The 24712-nt window shown below is 37.9% G+C and overlaps 1 protein-coding gene and 1 long non-coding RNA gene across 2 annotated transcripts in view; both read left to right on the top strand.

Annotated features, from left to right (window-relative positions):
- Positions 1 to 24712, top strand: part of LOC122975632 — a 58436-nt gene that overhangs the window by 8637 nt on the left and 25087 nt on the right. The window contains exon 5 of the mRNA XM_044344158.1: positions 10580 to 10660. Coding sequence (XP_044200093.1) covers positions 10580 to 10660 — 81 coding nt within the window. The remainder of the gene's footprint in view (positions 1 to 10579; positions 10661 to 24712) is intronic.
- Positions 1139 to 2235, top strand: LOC122975167. Its single transcript, XR_006400580.1, has 2 exons — positions 1139 to 1173; positions 1526 to 2235. It is a non-coding gene; the product is annotated as an uncharacterized LOC122975167 (long non-coding RNA).

Raw genomic sequence — 24712 nt, 5'->3', positions numbered from 1 at the left:
ACCAGTTGACATTTCCTAATGATAATTGTTGACTCGCCTCATGTGTGCACATGCCACAATGATGTTTTTATTCTGCAATTTATTCATAAAAAGTAACTATGCATTAATGTTTGCTGAGAATATTGTGTTTTATGTTCCATATCATAGAGAGACTGTTTACATCTTTTCAATTAACAAGTCACCAACATATGCTTCTTGTCAAGGTGGGGGGGGCAAACTTTTCTAGCAGCAAACATCACAGCGTCTGTAAAAAACCTGAAGCTGATCCACCACTGTTGTGATCACTGCAGGTACACTGCAACATCAGGTAAAATACCACAGTACTACTACTGTTAGTATGACAGCTGACTGCAGGAAGCTATCAAGTCAGATATTATTAGTGGGCTGCTGCTACTGTTACTGCTACTTCTACAGCTGTGGTCCAGATTGACACTTGCATTAGATTTTGGAGTCCATCAGAACCAGCTAACACTAGTATCATAGTGAGTACAGCTTTTCTTCATTAACTGATTATATGAGTGTAGGGACAGGACAAATGTCAAGACTGCATTCTCCGCAGTCAACACCAAGTGTCAGAACATCTGAACGGATGTTTGTTTTACTTCACAGACTGAAAAAGCACTTGAGATCTGAAACTTAGATATGACACGTGAGCATGTGGTTCATGTGGTTCATGTTGATGGAAACTGCTGCTTGGGTGTTGCTTGGTGCATTGTAGAACTTTAAGCTTTGTCAGTCAGAGCTGTTGCTTAGGCAGGTTGCTCTTATATAGATACTAAACCTTTAAGTGGTGTTTGGGTTAAAATGACTCATTTCTACTACGGCCACTAGATGGTGTCTGTCACACAAACGTAACTAAAGGTCACTTTTAACGACTGAATTTAAGACCTGTACTGTTGTTTTTCTTGGGAGGACGGCTGCATTCTACATAAGTTGTAGCAAATCTGTAGTTGTGAACAATTTCAACTCTACATTCATTTTATTTACACCTTCATTTGCATTTTTTTACAAAAGCAGAACAGAAAAGATGAGATATAGTGAGAGAAGGGAGGGGAGGTGAAATCATGTGACCACAGAGAGTTCGTCTCGTCTCTGACAGACTATAAAACCTCTGCAGTCTGACTCTCTGCTCTTCCTACCTCCTCAGCATCTCAGAGCAAGTGTTCAACACAGGTAAAAACTCTTTGACACACTAACGATGAAATACTTTAAAATATGAAGATCAGGATTTTACACCAGATTCACTTAATAATAACTGAACCTAATAGATGTCGTCATTTATCGATGTATTGAGTTCATTATTATGCAATAACATTATGTTTTAACGTTTTTACAAACTTTATGTATTTGTGTGTCACTATGGTGACAAGCTGTGGCTTCGTGGTGAGCTGTGTGTCTATGGTATTTATAAAAAGAGACGACCATGAGTCCTGTAGAAATATTAAGGACCTGCTGTCTAACCAAACCTTTTGACCAGCAGTCAGCATGTCACACTTCTTTATTTGTGTATGTTCACGTTGTACAGCTGTTTTCCTGACTGCAGAGATGGCAGTGCCCTGCACAATCATCATGGCTGCTACAGTACTTACAGCCCTTATGCCACCCATCTATTGTTTGGTGAGTAACACATTCTGCTAACAGTGAGGGACATTTTTACATTTACTTTCCACTCCAACATCATGTGTGACAGATCTGTAGAAACATCAGAAAAAGTCCTGACAATAACGAGACATGTGCTGTGTGTTTTCTGATTGATGAAACAACATCTGAAGTGTAACTTCATGTTGTGGTAGAAAAACCACAAGAAGCTTTTTTCAAAGTCAGAGCTCCAGCGTTGTTTCCTGTGAGGGAGGAAGTGAAAGTTGCATCGAGGTACAAAGTGCAGCGAGTGGAGAGGTTTTAATTTAGTCTTTTAACGGCAGCAGTGAATAAACATGTTAATAAAAATGTCTCCAGTCAGAGTGAAGCCTTAAGCTTCAGTTTTATTGTCTTTATACAACAGAGGATTGATCAGTCAAACCTGTTGAGTGTATTGAACGTTAAGGTTTGTATGTAACCAACTTGTGAGTGGACGGTATCATCTTGTTTTATTCCATGAAGTCAAGTTGGTTGTCAGCTCAGTTCCAGCCCTGTCTCCCACTAAATGTCTTTATATACTAGGAAATAGTTTTCCCATTGTGGTAACAAACGTAATGGCTGCTTGAATGATGTTTGAGAGCAGAGCTGTAGAGGAGGATAAACACACAGAAACACTGTTAAACCAGCGCTCAAAGTGCAGAGTTCACATCCTCAGTCCTGTGTGTTCAGTGTTTGGTTACAGTTAGTGAAAGATGCTGCTTTCACTTCAATGTTCATAAACATTTCTCTGTATTAAACAGAGACCAGGATCTTTCTCTGACCTGAACCAGGTGCCATAAACCACAGTCATAAAAACCTAAATATTGCTGTGTCACTACCAGCTGATATTAGTCTGCAAAACAATAAAACATGTTATCAGTCAACGTTTTATTGACACGTTCAGTATCAACATTTTCTCATCATGTTGACAGAAAACATCATTCAGACTGCATTACGTTTCCTTCAACCTGTATTTACTGTTGCACTTTATATAAGTTGGTTTGAATAAACTATAAAATCTTTGTTGTGTAACATCACCTGTTCCTTCCTTCTTCTGCCCTCCAGAACTCCGGCCCATTTCCACTGAACATGGTTGATAATGCTGTTGATGACAAGTATGATGGCTGCGACCAGGAGATGGAGAAGAATGTCAACAGCACATATTTCAACAAAGAGAATGTGGGAACATTGAAAATGGTCTGGACAGAATGTTCAAACAAAACATACCCACAGAATAAGGCTCTTATCAAAAATCACATGCTGGCAATCTGTGTCTATACATCCAGAGACATTTATAAAGAATTCAATGATGCAGTGCGGACCAATAGGAGCATCTATGGCAGCTCCTTCCGATTCCATTCTTTACATTTCTGGCTGACTACTGCCATACAAAAACTGAATAACAATCATCAGTGTCAGACTACTTATCGAAAAACCAATGTTACATTCACTGGCAATGTTAACGACATCATTCGGTTTGGTGCGTTTGCCTCCAGCTCTAAAAGAACAAACCTTACTCAATTTGGTAACAAGACCTGCTTTAAAATTGAGACCTGTTCAGGAGCTTACCTGAAGAATTATTCATGGTTTCAAGATGAGGAAGAGGTGCTTATCCCCCCCTATGAAACATTCAAGATAACTGACATTATTGAAGGTCGGGGTGAATTTCCAGTTCTGAAGGATTGTGAGAAGGTCTTTATTTTGAAGAGTGAACGAAAAGATGTGAGTAATCTAAACTGCAAGAGTTACCTAAACTCCAAAGCTACACAACTAATGAGAGAGCAGAGTTTTCTCTTTTTCTGTCTGATGTATTTATTGGGACCATTTACTGTGTTAAACATAAATGTTAACATTTGATGTACTGCACCAGAGTTAGCTTATAAAATGAGTTTTCTTCTGTAAACGTCATAAATCAATCAATAAATCTATAAATCGATACAACAGCTGTACTGAAGTCAGTCATTGTGCATCACAACATCATCTATTACTGTGTACAGTATCAGATGTAGGAGCATCTGTGCTGTTTGACATTGATTTCTATGTGCAGCAGACTGTATGTCTCTGTATGGAATCAACACATGTGTGATATAATAAAAATGATGAATGATAAACTACCAACACAGACATGAACACTGACTGTCTCTAACAGTGTTTCTGTTCTGTTTCAACATCATTTATTGTCTAAAAGCCTCTGAGCAATACTGTTTCTCTCTTTTAAAAACTATTATTGTTGTTTTCATTTGTAATTTTATTTGAAATATTTTTGTTTGTCACTTTTTATCAGCACTGTAATGTTGATTTGAACAATGACAATAAAGTTGATTCTGATTCTACTCAATATTCTCATAACTAACCAAATAAAGAATGTTAACACGTGTGCAGCGTCAACAACAAATAAACAAATACAAACAGTCAGAAACTCATTCAGTCGTGTTGATGTTGATGGAAAGTTTCCAGCAGCTGTTTGACGTCCTGCAGACTGACTGCAGCAGCTCAGACGCATCAGATGGAAATAAAAGGCTTCATGATGTAAACTGTGAGATTATTTTTCTGTTCTGTATGTTTTCATCATCTCCTCCCAACAAACACAAACTGCTCCTGTTTGTTTTCTAAGAATGAGCTGACAGCTGTTTCCTGACATGTAAATTCAACATCAGCTGTTTGAAAAGATATTAGAGAAACATCATATTAACATGTGAAGTTCAGTATAATAATGTTGTGTTTCCAGATGTTTGGATGCATCATATTAACATGTGAAGTTCAGTATAATAATGTTGTGTTTCCAGATGTTTGGATGCATCATATTAACATGTGAAGTTCAGTATAATAATGTTGTGTTTCCAGGTGTTTGGGAGCCTCCTGCAGGTCAGAGGTGGTACTGCTACAGGTAACAGTTTGAGGTTAATAAATGATGTTTTGTGGCTCAGAAGTTTCTTTTCTTTGGTTTGTTCAGATGGAAACTTGAATGAGACGCAGCAGAACGAGACTTTAAATCAAATGTTCTTCATATATTTAATAACAAAGTGCAAGTTTATTCATACAGCACATTTATGTAGCAGGTTATTCAAAGTTCTTTACATCAAACATTGAAAGCAAAGAGACAAAGTGCAAAATAAACACATTATAAAATTACATTTAAATACAGTTAAACACAGTCATTAAAGAGTTACAAGAACAGACAATAAAAACAAGCTGAAATAGAATAAAATACAAGAATAAAGTTACAGTTCAGTGTAAGAAATTAATAATTAGAGTTAATAAAAGTCAAACTAATTTTTCTGTTATCACATCTTTTATCCAACAAATTGACATCATCAGCTTTTAAAGAAGGCAAAGACGGTGTAATGGAAGAGAAACAAACTGCTTTGTATCATTCAGAGTAAAGGAACAGGAACTGCTTTACAGATTCTGTCATTTCCTTCTCTTGAAATAGTAATTTTGTTCTTACTGGTAAACTCATCAAAGGATAATAAGAGTCCGTCTGAATCCAGTAAATCATGTTGAATGTTAAACCTTTGTTAACTATTCAGCTATAAATTTCTATTTATGACAATAAGTCTGTTGTTCCACAATAAGGAATTATGTGGTGAAAAGTTGTTGGTAAACATCATTTTTCCTTTCAATATTTATTAAATATTTATTAGGGATATGGTACCATACAGGCTAAATGTGTTCTGCATAAATAATGAGTTTTGTTTCTTCATATAAACTAAAAATTATGGAGTTAGATGAATTAATCACTTTTGGTGAAGTGGACAGAGAATGGCAAGGGTAGATAAACCTTGATAAACCTTCAGCTTTAGATAAAATAATTCAACCCAACATCGATAAATCAGAGCCAGTGATTTAAAGACTTGAACAGCTTTCAACCTCAATAACATTTAAATCTTCTCTGCTATGCATTTATTTTGTTTCCACTAAACCGAGGTGTCAGACATGATGCTTGATGCTGATGGAGTAAAGATTGATCTTGTCAATTGCTTTTTTAACCATATTCTTGTTTTTTAAAAATAGTGCTGTATCGTCAGCAAATTGGCTAGTCATGAATTCTTTCCCCAGTATTTCGATATCTTGTATATTGGGGAGTTTTTAAGGAATATCGCAATCAATTCTCCAGCTAAAATAGATAATAAAGGACTAATCGGGCATCCCTGCGGAATTCCCCGTTTAATTGGGAATCTTTTTGAAGAGCCACTGCCCAGTCTTCGCAGATTCATCAGTGCATCGCTTCATTAACCTCATCAGCCTTATAAATCTCAGAAGTCATCAGCCTCCAGCAGAGTCTGGACTCCATGGGGGGATTTATCTTGCTGCTGCTCAGGACTGATGTCCCTCGATTCAGAATCTGTCTGTAGAGTCGCAGCACCAAAGACTTTTGACACAGTAACACTCAATCATCAACATCTTCTGTATAATAAACAATTATTTTTGCTTCATTCACTTGTCTCCCCTGATTGAAATGCTATTTTTTATGGCTATTGTTTACATCATTGTTTACACCATTGTTTACACCATTGTTTACACCATGGGGCGGAGCAGGGTAATCAGCTTGGTGAAACATGTCTATAGAAGAGAAGTTTTAAAGGGTATGTGTAAAGTTTTTGTGTTTATTTGTGTTTTATTGTCTGTGTCATGTTGTTTTATGTTCTGTGTCATGGATCTCTACGGGGGTTTGCCCTGATTTTGAAGCAGCTATATGTCATGTAAAAATTAAAATAAAAAAGTATAAATGGTACCAAAGAAGCTTATAAAACCTCTAGCAAATAAATTTACCATTTGTACCTGGAATATCAATGGACTAAAAGGTGCTAAAAAACATAAAGTTCTTGGTCGTTAAAAAAAATGTATTGAGACAATGTTTTTGTTCGAGAGCTTCATTTCGAACCCCGGAAATATAATATCTCAGGAGACATGCTACAATCCCCCACACATTTATGTCCTTCATACAATGTTCAGGTCAATTTGACCCACATACACAAAGGGGGGCCAAACTTTCAAACAACTTTACTGCAGCAGAGCGCTGATCCACCGCCGCTAGGTGATCACTGCACGCCACTGCAACATCAGGTACTGTTACTACTGCTACTGCTACTACTATTACTGCTACTGCTACTACTATCACTACTACTGCTACTGCTACTACTATTACTACTTCTACTACTACTATTACTACTACTGCCACTGCTACTACTATTACTACTTCTACTACTACTATTACTACTACTGCCACTGCTACTACTATTACTACTACTGCTACTGCTACTACTATTACTGCTACTGCTACTACTATTACTACTTCTACTACTACTATTACTACTACTGCTACTGCTACTACTATTACTACTACTGCTACTGCTACTACTATTACTACTTCTACTACTACTATTACTACTTCTACTACTACTATTACTAATACTGCTACTGCTACTACTATTACAACTTCTACTACTACTATTACTACTACTGCTACTGCTACTACTATTACTACTTCTACTACTACTATTACTACTACTGCCACTGCTACTACTATTACTACTTCTACTACTACTATTACTACTACTGCCACTGCTACTACTATTACTACTACTGCTACTGCTACTACTATTACTACTTCTACTACTACTATTACTACTTCTACTACTACTATTACTACTACTGCTACTGCTACTACTATTACTACTACTGCTACTGCTACTACTATTACTACTTCTACTACTACTATTACTATTTCTACTACTACTATTACTAATACTGCTACTGCTACTACTATTACAACTTCTACTACTACTATTACTACTACTACTACTGCTACTACTATTACAACTTCTACTACTACTATTACTCCCACTGCTACTGTTACTACTATTACTACTTCTACTACTACTATTACTAATACTGCTACTGCTACTACTATTACAACTTCTACTACTACTATTACTCCCACTGCTACTGTTACTACTATTACTACTTCTACTACTACTATTACTAATACTGCTACTGCTACTACTATTACTATTTCTACTACTACTACTACTACTTCTACTACTACTATTAATACTTCTACTACTACTATTACTAATACTGCTACTGCTACTACTATTACTACTTCTACTACTACTATTACTAATACTGCTACTGCTACTACTATTACTACTTCTACTACTACTATTACTCCCACTGCTACTGTTACTACTATTACTACTTCTACTACTACAGTTACTACAGTATTCTTGTCCCTGCAGGACTACTATTACTACTACTACTAATACTTCTACAGCTGTGGTCCAGATTGACACTTGCATTAGATTTTAGAGTCCATCAGAACCAGCTAACACTAGTATCATAATGAGAACAGCTTTTCTTCATTAACCTATTATACTAGTGTAGGGAGAGGGCAAAGGTCAAGAGTGCATTCTCTGCAGCCAACACCAACTTTGAGAAGATCTGAACAGATGTTTGCTTTACTTCACAGAATGAAAAAGCACTTGAGATCTGAAACTTGTGGTTCATCAATGAAAATGAAAATGTGTCATTGATGAACCACAAGTTCATGTGGTTCATGTTGATGGAAACTGCTGCTTGGGTGTTGCTTGGTGCATTGTAGAATTTTTAGCTTTGTCAGTCAGAGGTGTTGCTTAGGCTGGTTGTCCTTATATAGATACTAAACCTTTAAGTGGTGTTTGGGTCAAATTGACTCATTTCTAATTTTTACTTAAAGAAAATTATACAAAGATATAATCTTTCAACCTGAAACTTCATCGACTTTGGCTACTACTACAGTTACTGCAGTATTCTCGTCCCTGCAGGGCTACTAATACTACTACTACTTCTACAGCTGTGGTCCAGATTGACACTTGCATTAGATTTTGGAGTCCATCAGAACCAGCTAACACTAGTATCATAATGAGTACAGCTTTTCTTCATTAACCTGTTATACTAGTGTAGGGAGAGGGCAGAGGTCAAGAGTGCATTCTCCACTGTCAAGACCAAGTTTGAGAGGATGTGAACGGATGTTTGCTTTACTTCACAGACTGAAAAACCACTTGAGATCTGAAACTTAACCACATGAACCACATGAACCACATGAACACGCGAACATGTGGTTCATGTGGTTCATGTTGATGGAAACTGCTGCTTGGGTGTTGCTTGGTGCATTGCAGAACTTAAAGCTTTGTCAGTCAGAGGTGTTGCGTAGGCAGGTTGTCCTTATATAGATACTAAACCTTTAAGTGGTGTTTGGGTCAAAATGACTCATTTCTAATTTTTAACAAAAGAAAATTATACAAGGATATAATCTTTCAACCTGAAACTTCATGACCTTGGTTTATTTTCTGTGAAGAACATGTAAAAGAAAAGAATAATTGAGTAGACATGCTACAGTCCACCACACATTTATGTCCTTCATACGTCCTCTATCAACAGGAATCATAATAAATAATGTTTTATGATGTGACGACTGTTTTTTAAAAAACTGTCCCGACTCTCAGTTGGAAACGTGAATCAAACAGCGGTCTCCTGCAGCTGAGTCCACTTTTTGCCATCTATCTATCTGTCTAACCAGCCATCCAACCCGCCTCCTCCTAATAAGGAAATTTATCACCTTATGTAGACGTTACTTCTCCGGGTCATAATTACTATGGCCACTAGATGGCGTCTGTCACACAAACGTAACTATAGGTCACTTTTAACGACTGAATTTAAGACCTGTACTGTTGTTTTTCTTGGGAGGACGGCTGCATTCTACATAAGTTGTAGCAAATCTGTAGAGTTGTGAACAATTTCAACTCTACATTCATTTTATTTACGCCTTCATTTGCAGTTTTTTACAAAAGCTGAACAGAAAAGATGAGATATAGTGAGAGAAGGGAGGGGAGGTGAAATCATGTGACCACAGAGAGTTCGTGTCGTCTCTGACAGACTATAAAACCTCTGCAGTCTGACTCCTCTCTGCTCTTCCTGCCTCCTCAGCATCTCAGAGCAAGTGTTCAACACAGGTAAAAACTCTTTGACACACTAACGATGAAATACTTTCAAATATGAAGATCAGGATTTTACACCAGATTCACTTAATAATAACTGAACCTAATAGATGTCTTCATTTATCAGTGTATTAAGTTCATTATTATGCAATAACATTATGTTTTAACGTTTTTACAAACTTTATGTATTTGTGTGTCACTATGGTGACAAGCTGTGGCTTTGTGGTGAGCTGTGTGTCTATGGTATTTATAAAAAGAGACGACCATGAGTCCTGTAGAAATATTAAGGACCTGCTGTCTAACCAAACCTTTTGACCAGCAGTCAGCATGTCACACTTCTTTATTTGTGTATGTTCACGTTGTACAGCTGTTTTCCTGACTGCAGAGATGGCAGTGCCCTGCACAATCATCATGGCTGCTACAGTACTTACAGCCCTTATGCCACCCATCTATTGTTTGGTGAGTAACACATTCTGCTAACAGTGAGGGACATTTTTACATTTACTTTCCACTCCAACATCATGTGTGACAGATCTGTAGACACATCAGAAAAAGTCCTGACAATAACGAGACATGTGCTGTGTGTTTTCTGATTGATGAAACAACATCTGAAGTGTAACTTCATGTTGTGGTAGAAAAACCACGAAAAGCTTTTTTCAAATTCAGAGCTCCAGCGTTGAAGAGTGTCTAGAGATGAAGCGTTCCCACCTGATCATTGGAGGAGTTCTAGTCCTACTTGCTGCTTTAAGACTTTCAGTCCTTGTCTGGTTCAAGATTAATATTAACATTTATTTATTGTAATTTCTCATCACTCACATACATTGAAACTAAATGTATCCTCTGCATTTAACCCAACCTACACTCACACACTAGGAGCAGCTACAGTGCAGCGCCCAGGGATCAACTCCAGGTCTTTTTGCCAGTTTCTTGGTCAGGAGCTCTGACAGGAGTATTAACCCTAACATACATGTCTTTGATGGCAGGAGGAAACCAGAGAACCCAGCAGAGACCCACGTAGACACGGGGAGAACATGGAAACTCCACGCAGGGACCTGCCCATTGTGGTGAGTAACACATTCTGCTAACAGTCTTAAGCTTCAGTTTTATTGTCTTTATACAACAGAGGATTGATCAGTCAAACCTGTTGAGTGTATTGAACGTTAAGGTTTGTATGTAACCAACTTGTGAGTGGACGGTATCATCTTGTTTTATTCCATGAAGTCAAGTTGGTTGTCAGCTCAGTTCCAGCCCTGTCTCCTACTAAATGTCTTTATATACTAGGAAATAGTTTTCCCATTGTGGTAACAAACGTAATGGCTGCTTGAATGATGTTTGAGAGCAGAGCTGTAGAGGAGGATAAACACACAGAAACACTGTTAAACCAGCGCTCAAAGTGCAGAGTTCACATCCTCAGTCCTGTGTGTTCAGTGTTTGGTTACAGTTAGTGAAAGATGCTGCTTTCACTTCAATGTTCATAAACTTTCTCTCTGTATTAAACAGAGACCAGGATCTTTCTCTGACCTGAACCAGGTGCCATAAACCACAGTCATAAAAACCTAAATATTGCTGTGTCACTACCAGCTGATATTAGTCTGCAAAACAATAAAACATGTTATCAGTCAACGTTTTATTGACACGTTCAGTATCAACATTTTCTCATCATGTTGACAGAAAACATCATTCAGACTGCATTACGTTTCCTTCAACCTTCAACTGCTGCACTTTATATAAGTTGGTTTGAATAAACCATAAAACCTTTGTTGTGTAACATCACCTGTTCCTTCCTTCTTCTGCCCTCCAGAACTCCAGCTCATTTCCACTGGACATGGCTGATAAAGCTGTTGATGACATGTACTGTGGCTGCGACAAGAAGATGGAGGACAAGGTCAAGACAAAGTATTTCAAAAAAGAGAGTGAGGGTAGATTTAAAGAAGCCTGGAAAAAAGCAGAAGAATGTTTAAACGAAAAGAAAGACCCAGAGGATAAGGCTCTCACCAAGAACCACCTGAAGGCAATCTGTGCTTATACATATATTTTCTTTCATAGTGAATTCAATCAAGCAGTGCGGACCGGTAGGAGCATCTATAGCCGCTCCTTCAAATTCCATTCTTTACATTACTGGCTGACTACTGCCATACAAACCCTGAAAAAAAACCAAAGCTGTCACACTACTTATCGAAGAACCAGGGATGATTACACTGGCAAAGTTCACAACATCATTCGGTTTGGTACGTTTGCCTCCAGCTCTAAACTAACAAACCTTTATCAATTTGGTAACAAGACCTGCTTTAAGATTGACACCTGTTCAGGAGCTTACCTGAAGAATTATCCAACCTATGGAACAAAGGAGGAAGAGGTGCTTATCCCCCCCTATGAAACATTCAAGATAACCAAGATTATTGAAGGTCGGAATAAATTTCCAGATCTGAAGTATTGTGAGAAGGTCTTTATTTTGAAGAGTGAACTCAAAGATGTGAGTAACCTAAACTGCAAACTTGCACCCAAATGAGAGAGCAGAGTTTTCTTCTACTGATGGAGAAAATAAATAAAATGAGTTTTGTTCTGTAAACTTCATAAATCAATCAATAAATCTATAAATCGATACAACAGCTGTACTGAAGTCAATCATCGTGCATCACAACATCATCTATTACTGTGTACAGTATCAGATGTAGGAGCATCTGTGCTGTTTGACATTGATTTCTATGTGCAGCAGACTGTATGTCTCTGTATGGAATCAATACATGTGTGATATAATAAAAATGATGAATGATAAACTACCAACACAGACATGAACACTGACTGTCTCTAACAGTGTTTCTGGTCTGTTGTCAAAGACACATTTCCCTGATTGATGGCCGGATCACATGATCCTGTTTAAGGTGTGACAGGTTGTGTTTCCATCATTTATTGTCCAGAAGCCTCTGAGCAAAGGAAGAGCATAGCATGTAGCACACTGCTGACTGTTCACTGACAGAATAATTGAAGTGGTGCTGATCATTCCCAGCAGCATCACGGGGCTGACAACTGCATGGATGGACCATTAGATTCAGAGTTTTTCCAGCTCGGAAAGAAACGTGATGTTGATGTTTTGTCTGTTATACATGATTGTAATCACTTTAAAATGATGATCAGTATTGGCCATAAATATTCTGATCAAGTCTTTCTACACTTTGTTTTAATCAGAAACTAAATGCACTGATGCTGTTTTGGTACTTTTACTGAAGTAAAGGCTCTGAGTGCTTCCACCGCCGTATTTAACTGACCAAATAAAGAATGTTAACACGTGTGCAGCGTCAACAACAAATAAACAAATACAAACAATCAGAAACTCATTCAGTCGTGTTGATGTTGATGGAAAGTTTCCAGCAGCTGTTTGACGTCCTGCAGACTGACTGCAGCAGCTCAGACGCATCAGATGGAAATAAAAGGCTTCATGATGTAAACTGTGAGATTATTTTTCTGTTCTGTATGTTTTCATCATCTCCTCCCAACAAACACAAACTGCTCCTGTTTGTTTTCTAAGAATGAGCTGACAGCTGTTTCCTGACATGTAAATTCAACATCAGCTGTTTGAAAAGATATTAGAGAAACATCATATTAACATGTGAAGTTCAGTATAATAATGTTGTATTTCCAGATGTTTGGATGCATCATATTAACATGTGACGTTCAGTATAATAATGTTGTGTTTCCAGATGTTTGGATGCATCATATTAACATGTGAAGTTCAGTATAATAATGTTGTGTTTCCAGATGTTTGGATGCATCATATTAACATGTGAAGTTCAGTATAATAATGTTGTGTTTCCAGGTGTTTGGGAGCCTCCTGCAGGTCAGAGGTGGTACTGCTACAGGTAACAGTTTGAGGTTAATAAATGATGTTTTGTGGCTCAGAAGTTTCTTTTCTTTGGTTTGTTCAGATGGAAACTTGAATGAGACGCAGCAGAACGAGACTTTAAATCAAATGTTCTTCATATATTTAATAACAAAGTGCAAGTTTATTCATACAGCACATTTATGTAGCAGGTTATTCAAAGTTCTTTACATCAAACATTGAAAGCAAAGAGACAAAGTGCAAAATAAACACATTATAAAATTACATTTAAATACAGTTAAACACAGTCATTAAAGAGTTACAAGAACAGACAATAAAACAAGCTGAAATAAAAAGTAAATAAGGTAAATAGGTGTTTTTACAAACTTTATGTATTTGTGTGTCACTATGGTGACAAGCTGTGGCTTTGTGGTGAGCTGTGTGTCTATGGTATTTATAAAAAGAGACGACCATGAGTCCTGTAGAAATATTAAGGACCTGCTGTCTAACCAAACCTTTTGACCAGCAGTCAGCATGTCACACTTCTTTATTTGTAACATTTAAATCTTCTCTGCTATGCATTTATTTTGTTTCTACTAAACCGAGGTGTTTCACCTCTTCTTTAACTGGGATATTGGATGTTCTTCTCAGATCACTGCTATTAACAGCCACAACTTCACATTTTCTAAGGTTCAAAGTCAGACATGATGCTTGATGCTGATGGAGTAAAGATTGATCTTATCAATGGCTTTTATAATCATAATTTAGTTTTATAAAAACAGTGCTGTATTGTCAGCAAAGTGGATAATTATGGATTCATTCAACCAGTATTTTGATACGTTGAATATTTGGGAGTTTTTAAGTAATATCGCAATCATTTCTGTGGCTAAAATAAATAATAAACTAATAAAACTAATCGGGCATCCTTTCTGAATTTCCTGTTTAATTGGGAATCTATTGGAAAAGCCGTGGCTAAGAGACACACTACTGTTAATATCTTTATAAAGCAGATGAGTTACATTACAAAAGCTTGTTCTGAAACCAAACATTTCCAAAGTTTTAAATAAAACGGGATGTTCTAAGGTATCAAAGGCTTTAAAGAAATCTGAGAATAAAATAAACTTTTCATGTCAGATCAGTGAATTATAATCAAGAAAATCTAAGATTAATTGAGTATGATAATCAATATTTCTCCCTTTGATAAACGCAGATTGTTCCATCAGTTATCTTGCTTGTCTGTTAGTGTAGACATGAGCTTGGAGCTTCTAATCTACAGACAGAAGGGTCAAAGGTCTCCAGCTGTCTGAGGATCATTTATCTTCATGTGGTTTTGGTATAAATGTGATTATGCCTTGTTTCATGCTAGGTGATAAAATAGAATTGTCTATACACTCTTTAAAAGCATCATAGATCAATTCTCTAATTTCAGTCCAGGAGTGTTTGAAGAACTTGGTGACTTGGTCAAAGCAGCAACATGTAAAAATCATCATGAACTCAAATCCACAACTTTTCTTCTTCTGCTGCTGTGTGTAAAAGCAGCTGAGCTGTTTAAAAGTGGTCAGTTTGAATCATTTAAACTTCACTGAACAAAGTCTGAATATTGACAGCAGAGTCAGGATTATACTGACAGGAGTCTCTCCAACACGCCTCCTCATCACTTCACTTATATTTCTGTTCATTTTCTGTCCAAACATGAAGGTCTGAGTGTCTGACAGGAATAAAGTTTTATTGATTTGTTATCAGTTGGCCTAAAACTGGTCAAATTAGAACATATTGAGTGAGAATGTAAAAACCTCCAGGCTGCTACAACCAACAAATACACAAATTGAGCTGTGATTGGATCCTTTAAACAGATGTAATACCAGTAATACCAGTAGTGTCCAGCAGGTGTCGCCACTGACTCAAAAGCTTTGACACCATTTTAACCACAGACATAAATACAGTTGCATACAAAAGTTTAGGCCCTTGACAAATAATATATTGTGGTGATTTTTTAATTGACAAGATATAAACACATCCTCTCTATGATATGTAAAACTCTAAATTTTCAGCAAACAATAATGCATATTTAATTTTTATGTCATAAATCAAACAGAAATAAAAATATCATTGTGTGTAAAAGTTTGGGCTCTACATAGTCAGTAGTCAGTAATCCTCCTCTGGCAGATATCACAGCTTGGAAACACTTTTTGTAGCTAAACGTCTTTCAGTTCTTGTATTTGTTCTTTCAGTATTACTGAAAGCAATCACACGTTGTTCCTCTCACTCTTTATTCTTATTTTGTCTTCCGTACGTTTTTGCCGCGTTTCAACTGCTGCATACTTTGTGCTATAAAAACCATTCAACTGTCAATCTGTGCAACTCATTCAGCAGATGTGTGCTTGTATTTTTCTGAAATGTAACATGTTTCAGCGATTTTATATGATTTTTTAAAACATTAAAATTTATAATGGCAGATGAACCGTCCAACCGAGTTGGAACCTTGGTCACTTTGACACTCAACTGCTCGGACGTCCCTTATCGTACAGACGCCATTCAAACTGTAAAAAGTTCACAAAACTTTGAACTTTCAAAGTTATCAGATTGTATAGAGATATCTTCTGTAGTTTTTCAGCAATTTAAGCCCAAAGTCAGGGGTGTTTTAGACTTTTTCAGGTCTCACCAGTGTGTCATTTGATCAGGCATAGTGGAGAGGACAGATATTTTTAGACCAGAAATGTTTTTCTGAACAGCTATCACTTCCACAATTTTAACTCCTCACGCACATATCTTGCCTCAGTATGTTGCCACAAGCCTCCTCTCTCTCACAATGTAAATACATTTCACATAGGACTTATAGTTTTTGAGATCTGAACCTTAATTGATAGAGTCCCTGTCATGTTCTCATTGACTGCAATACAGTCTGCAGGATGTGTGTCTCCTCTCACTGCAGTTTCTTAAACTTACAGATTCTCTCTTCCTTCATACACTTTTTACACATATCATTCATTCTCATGTTAAACTAGTCTTGCTTTCACTAATGATGTACAAATCTCTGGGCTTCAAGCTCTAGTTTGAGACAAATACATTTTCATCATCAATATGGAGATTTTTCCTCTCATTACTGGGAATGTCTGTTGGCTCAGAGGTTTAGAACACTGCTCTCATGATGAGCAATGACAAGGTTGTGTGTTTGATACTTGCTCACTGCAGTGCTCCTCATAATATTGCTGTCATGTACAAAGTTGCTTCACATCTCTATCATGTACCATAAGTCAATTCCTCTCTAGCTCACTTCACTTTATTACCTAAAGTGTGGATTGCTATTCTTGTTAAATACATCTTTTCCAAATCACCAGATCTTGTCAGAGTAGTCCAGTGGTTTAAGCTCATGTCATTTCTCAACTCCTTTTAGATCCAAAGGTTGTGAGTTCGAGCCCTGCTTAGGGCAGAGCTCAGTAGAGTTGAAGGGTGAAGGAGTCCACGTGATGTCAATCAGCTTAATCAGCTGAACTGAGCTCAGCCTTTGTCAATTTCATGCAATTGACAGACTAAATACCAAAATCTGGCCTGGTATTGCTGTGTGATATGTTAGCTCACTGCATAGCATGTCTGTCTTACAAACAGGAGGTTGTAGGTTCAATTCCACCCATTGCTCATTTTAATCTTGCTAGATTTTTCAATAGTGTTCAGCTCCCACTTATGCAATCTGAATCCACTTTCAGCAATCACACGCAATTTCTACAGAAATGGTCAGTGGTTCAGAACACTGCTCTCCTGATCAGCAATACCTTAAATGACAAGGTTGTGTGTTCGATACCTGCTCACTGCAGCGCTTCTCATAATATTGCTCTCATGTACAAAGTTGCCTCACATCTTTATCCTGTGCCAGAATTCAATTCCTCTTTAGCTTACATTAACATTATTACCTAAAATGTGGATTGATATGCTTGTTAAATACAACTTTTCCCATCTAACACATCATGTGTGAGTAGTCCAGTGGTTTGAGCTCATGTTACTTCTCAACTCATTCCAGACCCAAAGACTGTGAGTTTGAGTCCTGCTTAGAGCAGAACTTAGTAGAGTTGAAGGTGGAAAAATGCCTATACCTACAGGTGATCTGCTTATTGACACTGTAACTGATACATTTCATGCAATTGAAATACCAAAATCTTGCTCAGTGTTGTTGTGTGACATGTTATCTTGGTGCATAGCATGCTTCACCTACTAACATGAGATTGTAGCTTCAGCTCTACCTATGGCTGATTTTACTCTTTGTAGGTTTTTCAATAGAATTGAATGATTGACACTGCAATTCAAAACTGTCTATCTTACAAACAAAAACAATATAACATACTGGCATGCACAAACTGTCTGAATAGAGTGTTCACATGTCTGACCTTATTGCATATGTTTATCAGGGGCTATCATTTAATGTGATTCCAGAGCCCTTAGAAGGTCAGACTTGCAACGCTTCTTTGTAAGGAAAGGTATGAAAATCTGATCTTGCTTGTAGTTTTACATGTTAAAATAGAAGGCAGTAAGAGCATTTGCTCACTTTATAGAATGTAAAGTTTTCTGTTCATGTTTTCACGGCACTAGAAGAATTCAAGTTTGCAACTTTGCTTTAGTAAGTTAAAATTGAGCAATGTCTGACATCCCATTTGTGTGATCTCGCCATGTTGACAGGTCTTAAACTGCAGTTAAGCATTATAACTCTAGTGGCTGCCGTTTGTAGTCAGAAACCAGACCCACTTAACATTGCATTTGAAAATGCACACCTCCAGAATTTACATTAAGTTTCCAGGTCAGAAATGTGTGGTTTGCAGAAACAAGTACAATTTTGCTGTTCAAAGTCTTTAAACTGACCAAAGTTTGTTAAATACCACAAAGTCCAAGATTTCAAACAAAAACTTTTTCACTCAGCAAACAAGCAGTGTTAACAAAGCAAGTCAAGAGTTTAAAAAAAAAAAAAAAAAGCCATGTCTTAGACTTGTAGGTCAGTGATTTCCTGGTCACTTTAGGACACCCAAAATTGACACCACCATTCTTTGGCATTCCCCTCCTCCTGAAGAGAGAAGACAGACATGTTTTAAAAAGCATGTTCATTACCATAAACATTTTACACACCTAGACAAGTTTTACACATAGCCTTGTTTGATCAGCGTTACACAGGACAACTAGGCGCATCAATTGCTATACTGAATTTGTATCACTTGGATTTTGGTGTAGTTTGTTGACTGGTGTTGGGACGGGCAGTAGTGCGTTTGGTTATTAAACTTAGCAAAACGAACAAAGTTAACAAATGCTTCATTCAACAAACAACTATCCTAAAATCTAATCCTACCAAACACAGACAGCTATGTACAGGGTTGGACACATGCAGGGGAATGCATGTGTGTGAGCATGCGTGTGTGACAAGATGGCGACAGGGCCTGGCGTGATGATGTCGGTCTGCGACGCAGACGTGACTATGGGAGGAAGTCATGTCGCGCGAGAACCAGCTGGCAGAAGTACAGTGGTGTCTTGGTTAGACAGAAGCAAGATGGCGTTGCCTGGTGGTCGGTGTCTTGCACACAAATTCTGTGAAAAAAAAAAGTCTGATGGCGGATAAGGAAAGACAAAGCAAAGCTTTGTCCGACGTTATCTGACCATCAGATGTGCAAAAGATGCCGGCGCGTGTATGTGTTAGAAGAGAGGGAAGAAGGAGAGAAAGTGAGAGGGAGAGAAGTGGCTTTGTCCACAGAGAGCGTGTGTACGGACGGCAGTCTGTAACGCACGTTGTCTGGTTTCTGATCGACAAAGCAACTTACTTCCTCACTCATGATGGCACAAACACAGCAGTAGTCCCGAGCGGGACAAACACAAAATAGTGTAGCGTGGTGAACACAACTAAACAGGCAGCAAACTTGAAATGCTCCTAAAAGTAAAGCAGGAAAAATGGACTCGGCGGTTCGTCAACAGCACAACAAAACAATAGCAATAAAGCTAAAAAGCTAAATGCTAAACAACAGCAACTGATGCTGATAGGAACACACAACACTGCCTCTGCCCAGACTCATGCTTCTTGCTTGGTCGCTTCAGAAAGTGAGCAGGGTGGGTGTGTGTAGTCCGTCTTTGTCCTGGGCTCGGAGGCAGATGGTGGCCGTTCTCGCACGGTCGGCGAAAAGCACGGCAGCTGGCTCTCAGCGGCGTGGCGGAGAGAACAGCAGAGTCGACTCGGTGAAGCAGCGTTACTTCCTTTTCGAAGGAAATTGAGGAAATTGCAGCAGCGGTCTCTCTCGGATCCGGGAATGTGTTCGGGTCTCGTCTTGCCCGGCGAGGGGAGTCTTCGATGAGGGGAAACACGTGCGTGGGGTACCCCCTTTAGTCAGCTGACGCACAGAGGAACAGGAGTTACCCCTAGCTCAGTGACATGGGAAAGGCGTGTGCTTCAGGGCACGTTCAGTTTTTAAAGGGGCGGTGATGTCATGGCTGCGTCATCAGGACGCTCCGCTGTGCAGGAGCGTCTCCGCCAATGAGACTGTATGTTGACTGCTCCCTGCTGAGGTGTGAAAATCACAAAGCATCCTTGGAAATGGAGTTTGCAATGGACTCCCATTGTCTGTAAGCAGCATTTTGGCGCTATTCCTTTGTCTCGGGGGAAACAAAGGAAAAAGCACCTCGTGGTCAGGCCTCACAGGTTACATGTAGGCCTTCTTTGTGTGACCTTGTGGTTTGAGGCCCAACACTGGAGTTCGTACCCGTAGGCTGATTGTGTCCCCTTTAAGTGGGAGAGGCAAGCCACCTCTCCCACTTTAATGTCCAACATTGCAGCCTCCCCCACAGCCTCACCACTACAGTGCCATCCTGTAGAAGACAAAGAAATAGCTTTTTGGTACAAGATACAACCAAAACCAAGTTAAAAAAAAAAAAAAAGTTGTGCCCTCTCCTTAAGTTTTAACCAAAAGAGGAAACAATCACTGAAAATAGACATTTGAAAGCTAAAGTTAAAGTTTAACTTTACAGAATGCAAATTTGCAGCCATTGTCTAAAGTCCAGGATATAACCCTTGAGGGCTTGTGGCCAATAGCTTGATTGCTGGTGGGGGGTGGGAATTGGGCCTTGTCCCCAGTAATTTTCTCAGAGCCATGCTAAAAAAAATATAAAAAAACCAAAAACAAGACAATCATAGTCAAACCATATTTAAGTTAAATTCTTCACTGGAAAGTTGTTAGTAATGGGATTAAGTCACAAAACATCTACACTATATCAAAGGAAAACACAATCTCAAACATGGTGCTCTAAATTATTTTAAATAACATTACAAACAACACACTCACCTGTAGTACTTCAAAGTTCTTTTTCCAAATGAAAGAACAGCACAGATGCAGGGGAATTTAAAGCATTAAGGGCATTCCGGGGCATCCAATCATGTGCCACAGAAAGCCAGATGAACACCTGAATCTGATATTTCACTAACAAGACTGATTAGACCTGTCCTTATAAGAGTTTTAGTTTTGTGTGGGTTTGTAGGCACTGCTTCATTTATTGGGAATTAGCTCAGTTGGTAGAGCATGAGTCTCAAAGACTATAGGTTGTTGGTTCAAGTCGTCCTGCCTATGCAAGAAGACATACTGCAACCATGTTCTTCACCACTTCTTTTTTGGTCAGTTAAGCAAGTTTTAAGAAAATCTGAAGTTGTGCAGATTGTTGTGTGGGAACCATGTTATCTCAATGATCAGCATCGGATAACATAAGATAAGATTCTGCGGTCCATGCTGTTGAGCACTTGTAAAGCTCTTCACTGCCATACAATGTGCAGGCTGTGTGCCTTCTCACACTCCCATTTCATAAATTTGCAATTTCTTTCTTCCTTGAAACACTTTGTACATATGTTATACAGTCTAATGCTCAATCACAAATATTTGCACAAATAACGTTCAAATCTATGACATAGAAGCTTTAGTTTTAGGGCATTCAATTTCTCTTTAAGAAAATATCAACTTGTGCTGCATTACTGTGATTCCTGGGTGGCTCATTTCATGCCCAGGCCAGCACTTTTTGAAACAGTGTTCTTATAATTGAAGTTGGTTGATATGATTATTATTTACCGTCATGCTAAACTATTCCTGCTCCATTTAATATCATACAGATGTCAAAATTGCAAGTCTTATTTTTTGTACAATTAAAGGTCTAAAGATGAAAATTGGATAATGGGACACAATCTGTTAACTGTGATAGTGCAGTGGTGAATAATGTTGCTTTATTAACAGTAGGTAGTGAGTTCAATCCCCATGATGGACAACTTTTATCTTGGTAGACAAAGATGACCCTGACAACAGCATTGTTGTAATTGGAGTTTGAATTCATGTTATTCATGTATTCCTGAAGTCCCTGCAGTGCAAGAGGGTGTGGTTTTTCAACTTCATAACATAATCATCACATTCAAATTCAAAATTCTAATTCAAAACAATTTTATTTATCCCACTAGGGGGATTGGTTATCAGCACTTAGTTACAAGCTTGTTATACACAGAAAAACACAGACACATACAACAACATACATATAAAGAAATACACCAAGGAGCTAAAATGTTGAATGAAATCTATAAATAATGCTGATGAATGAACTTTATAAACACAATAAAAGATCAGATCAATATATATATATATATATATATATATATATATATATATATATATATATATATATATCATTATGATATACTCCATTTCCTTTTATCATTGTAAATTTAAATCATTTGATCTCTTGAAACACACCACTTTACCATAATTATCATATGTTGTACACACTTTCTTTCATAATTAGTCGAGCTCCAACAATAGTGTAACTAGTTTTTACACAAATATCTAATAGAATGCAAAAAAAAACCTGATTTACAAGTGCATTGATTTTGAATTATCTTTAAGTCTGACTGTTTGAAGATATTAGACAGTAGACAGGATTGTGATAACTGTGATATGTTTTCATGACACCAGAATGGAGACAATGCTGTGGTTGAGATGAAAATGAGGTCCAGCAATGTGTTCTTCTCTGTGGTTGCAACAGTAATGAGTTGTGCATATCCCCTATATTGAAACAGCTGCAGAATTGGCTTACTTGCATAAGACAAAAGATCCTCATTGAAATCGCCACAGACAATGATGGGGTGATGATCTATGATCTCCAGCGCCTTCAAAACGCTTCCCATGTTTGACAGGAATGATCTCACACTGTAATCTGGAGGTCTGTACACAGCTGCAATCAGTGCACTCACTGGGGCTTCAACCTTCAAAACCATGAACTCAAGGTCAGTTACATTATGTATGTACTGAATTTCACATACTTGAATGTGATTTTTCACATAAACAGCAACTCCACCACCACCTCTGTTGGCCATTTGTGTAAATTTGTGTAGGAAAGGTGTCTGTTGTGTTTGAACATAGTGTAGCCCTGTAAATGCAGACTGTCTGCAACAAAGGAGCCATGTAGGTGTGTTTCTGTCAGAAACAAAACATCTGCAAGACACAGTTCATGATGGCCCTTGATGTCATTGACATGAGATGGCAATCCTTCTAGACCAGAAAAGATTTTCTAAACTGCTGTCACTCCCACAATTTTAACTCCTCAAGCACATATCTTGCCTCAGTATGTTGCCACAAGCCTCCTCTCTCTCAAAATGTAAATACATTTCACATTATTACCTAAAGTGTGGATTGCTATTCTTGTTAAATACATCTTTTCCAAGTTAACAGATCCAGTCTGTGTGCTCCAGTGGTTTAAGCTCATGTCACTTTTCAACTCCTTTTAGATCCAAAGGTTGTGAGTTTGAGCCCTGCTTAGGGCAGAGCTCAGTAGAGTTGAAGGAGTCCAAGTGATGTCAATCTGCTTGCTGAGCTGAGCTGAACTGCTTTTTTGTCAATTTCATGTAATTGACAGACTAAATACCTGGCCTGGCCTGGCATTACCATGAGATATGCTAGCTTAATGCATAGCATGTCTGCCTTACAAACAGGAGGTTGTAGGTTCAATTCCACCTGTCACAGATTTTAGTCTTGCTAGATTTTTCAATAGTGTTCAGCTTCCACATATGCAATCTGAATCCACTTTCAGCAATCACACGCAATTTATACAGAAATTGCATTTCCTAATGTTAATTGTTGACTTGCCTCAGGTTTAACAAGCTGATAAAAAGAATCTGAAACTTCAGAAACTTCAGAACTCTCAGAACGCCCAAACTTGTGCACATGCCACAATGATGTTTTTATTCTGCAATTTATGACATAAAAAATATCTATGCATTAATGTTGGCTGAAAATATTGTGTTTTATGTTCCATATCATAGAGAGACTGTTTACATCTTTACAGCTCTTACAACAAATGCCTTACTCATTTTGGTAGTTTTGTATCAAATTGTTGCAGAAAAAGGTACCAGAGCAAAAAACTCTCTCTTGAAAATAAAAAGGGAGTCAGAGGTCCAAGCAGCAAAGTGTTCTTTAATGCCGGCAAAAAAGGGGAGCAAGTAGCACTTTTACAAAGAACCAAATCGCTCCAAAGGTTTTTTCTTTGGGGCATTGTTTTTATGTCCTTGGATCGGCTTAGGTCACACCTTATCATCCCCCCTCCCTAATTTTTGACCAATTATTATGTTACTTTTATCTCCGTCACTCGTAGTTGGTCAAAACAGGTTTTGAGCTGTTTGAGGATATGTACTGGCATATTCAATTCTACCTGATTATATCCAATTTTTTTATATAAGTATTGGGAATCATTTTACACCATTATTGCCAAGTTGTCTTCTGGCCTTTTATTTTTTATAAGTTATTCTAGTCATTTTACACCCTTATTTCTTGATCTCCTCCAGAGAGTATTTTTTTAAAAAGGTGAAGACTTTAGCAGACCCAAGCAAAGTGACATGTAATACAAATACACTCAAATTTCTCCAGTGTATGATTATGATTCTTCTACCGTGCCTCTATACGTACAGTGTGATTAAATATGGTTCATGAGATTATAACTACACCAATACACATTGTATCACACTAGCCCTTATTGCTTATAAACTTATAAAATCAATCTGCATAGCTTAATATTGCCTTTAAGCACACCAATGACTTTTACTGAAAATACACCACAGTAGCGAGACCCGCTTTAAGATTGAGACCTGTTCAGGAGCTGAAGAATTATTCAACCTTTGACACAGATGTGGATTATGCCATTGCTAGACACTACAAGGAGAAAAACCATGGGTCGGCTACGTCCCTCAAATTTATCGGCAATGAAAGAGTGCGACCCGATCCAAGAGGTGGTAACTTGATTAACCAGCTCTTAAGAAGGG

The sequence above is a fragment of the Thunnus albacares genome, chromosome 23, assembly GCF_914725855.1.
Source record: "Thunnus albacares chromosome 23, fThuAlb1.1, whole genome shotgun sequence".
NCBI lineage: Eukaryota > Metazoa > Chordata > Actinopteri > Scombriformes > Scombridae > Thunnus > Thunnus albacares.
Note: the sequence above shows the minus strand (reverse complement) of the source record. Positions and strands in the feature narration are given on the sequence as shown.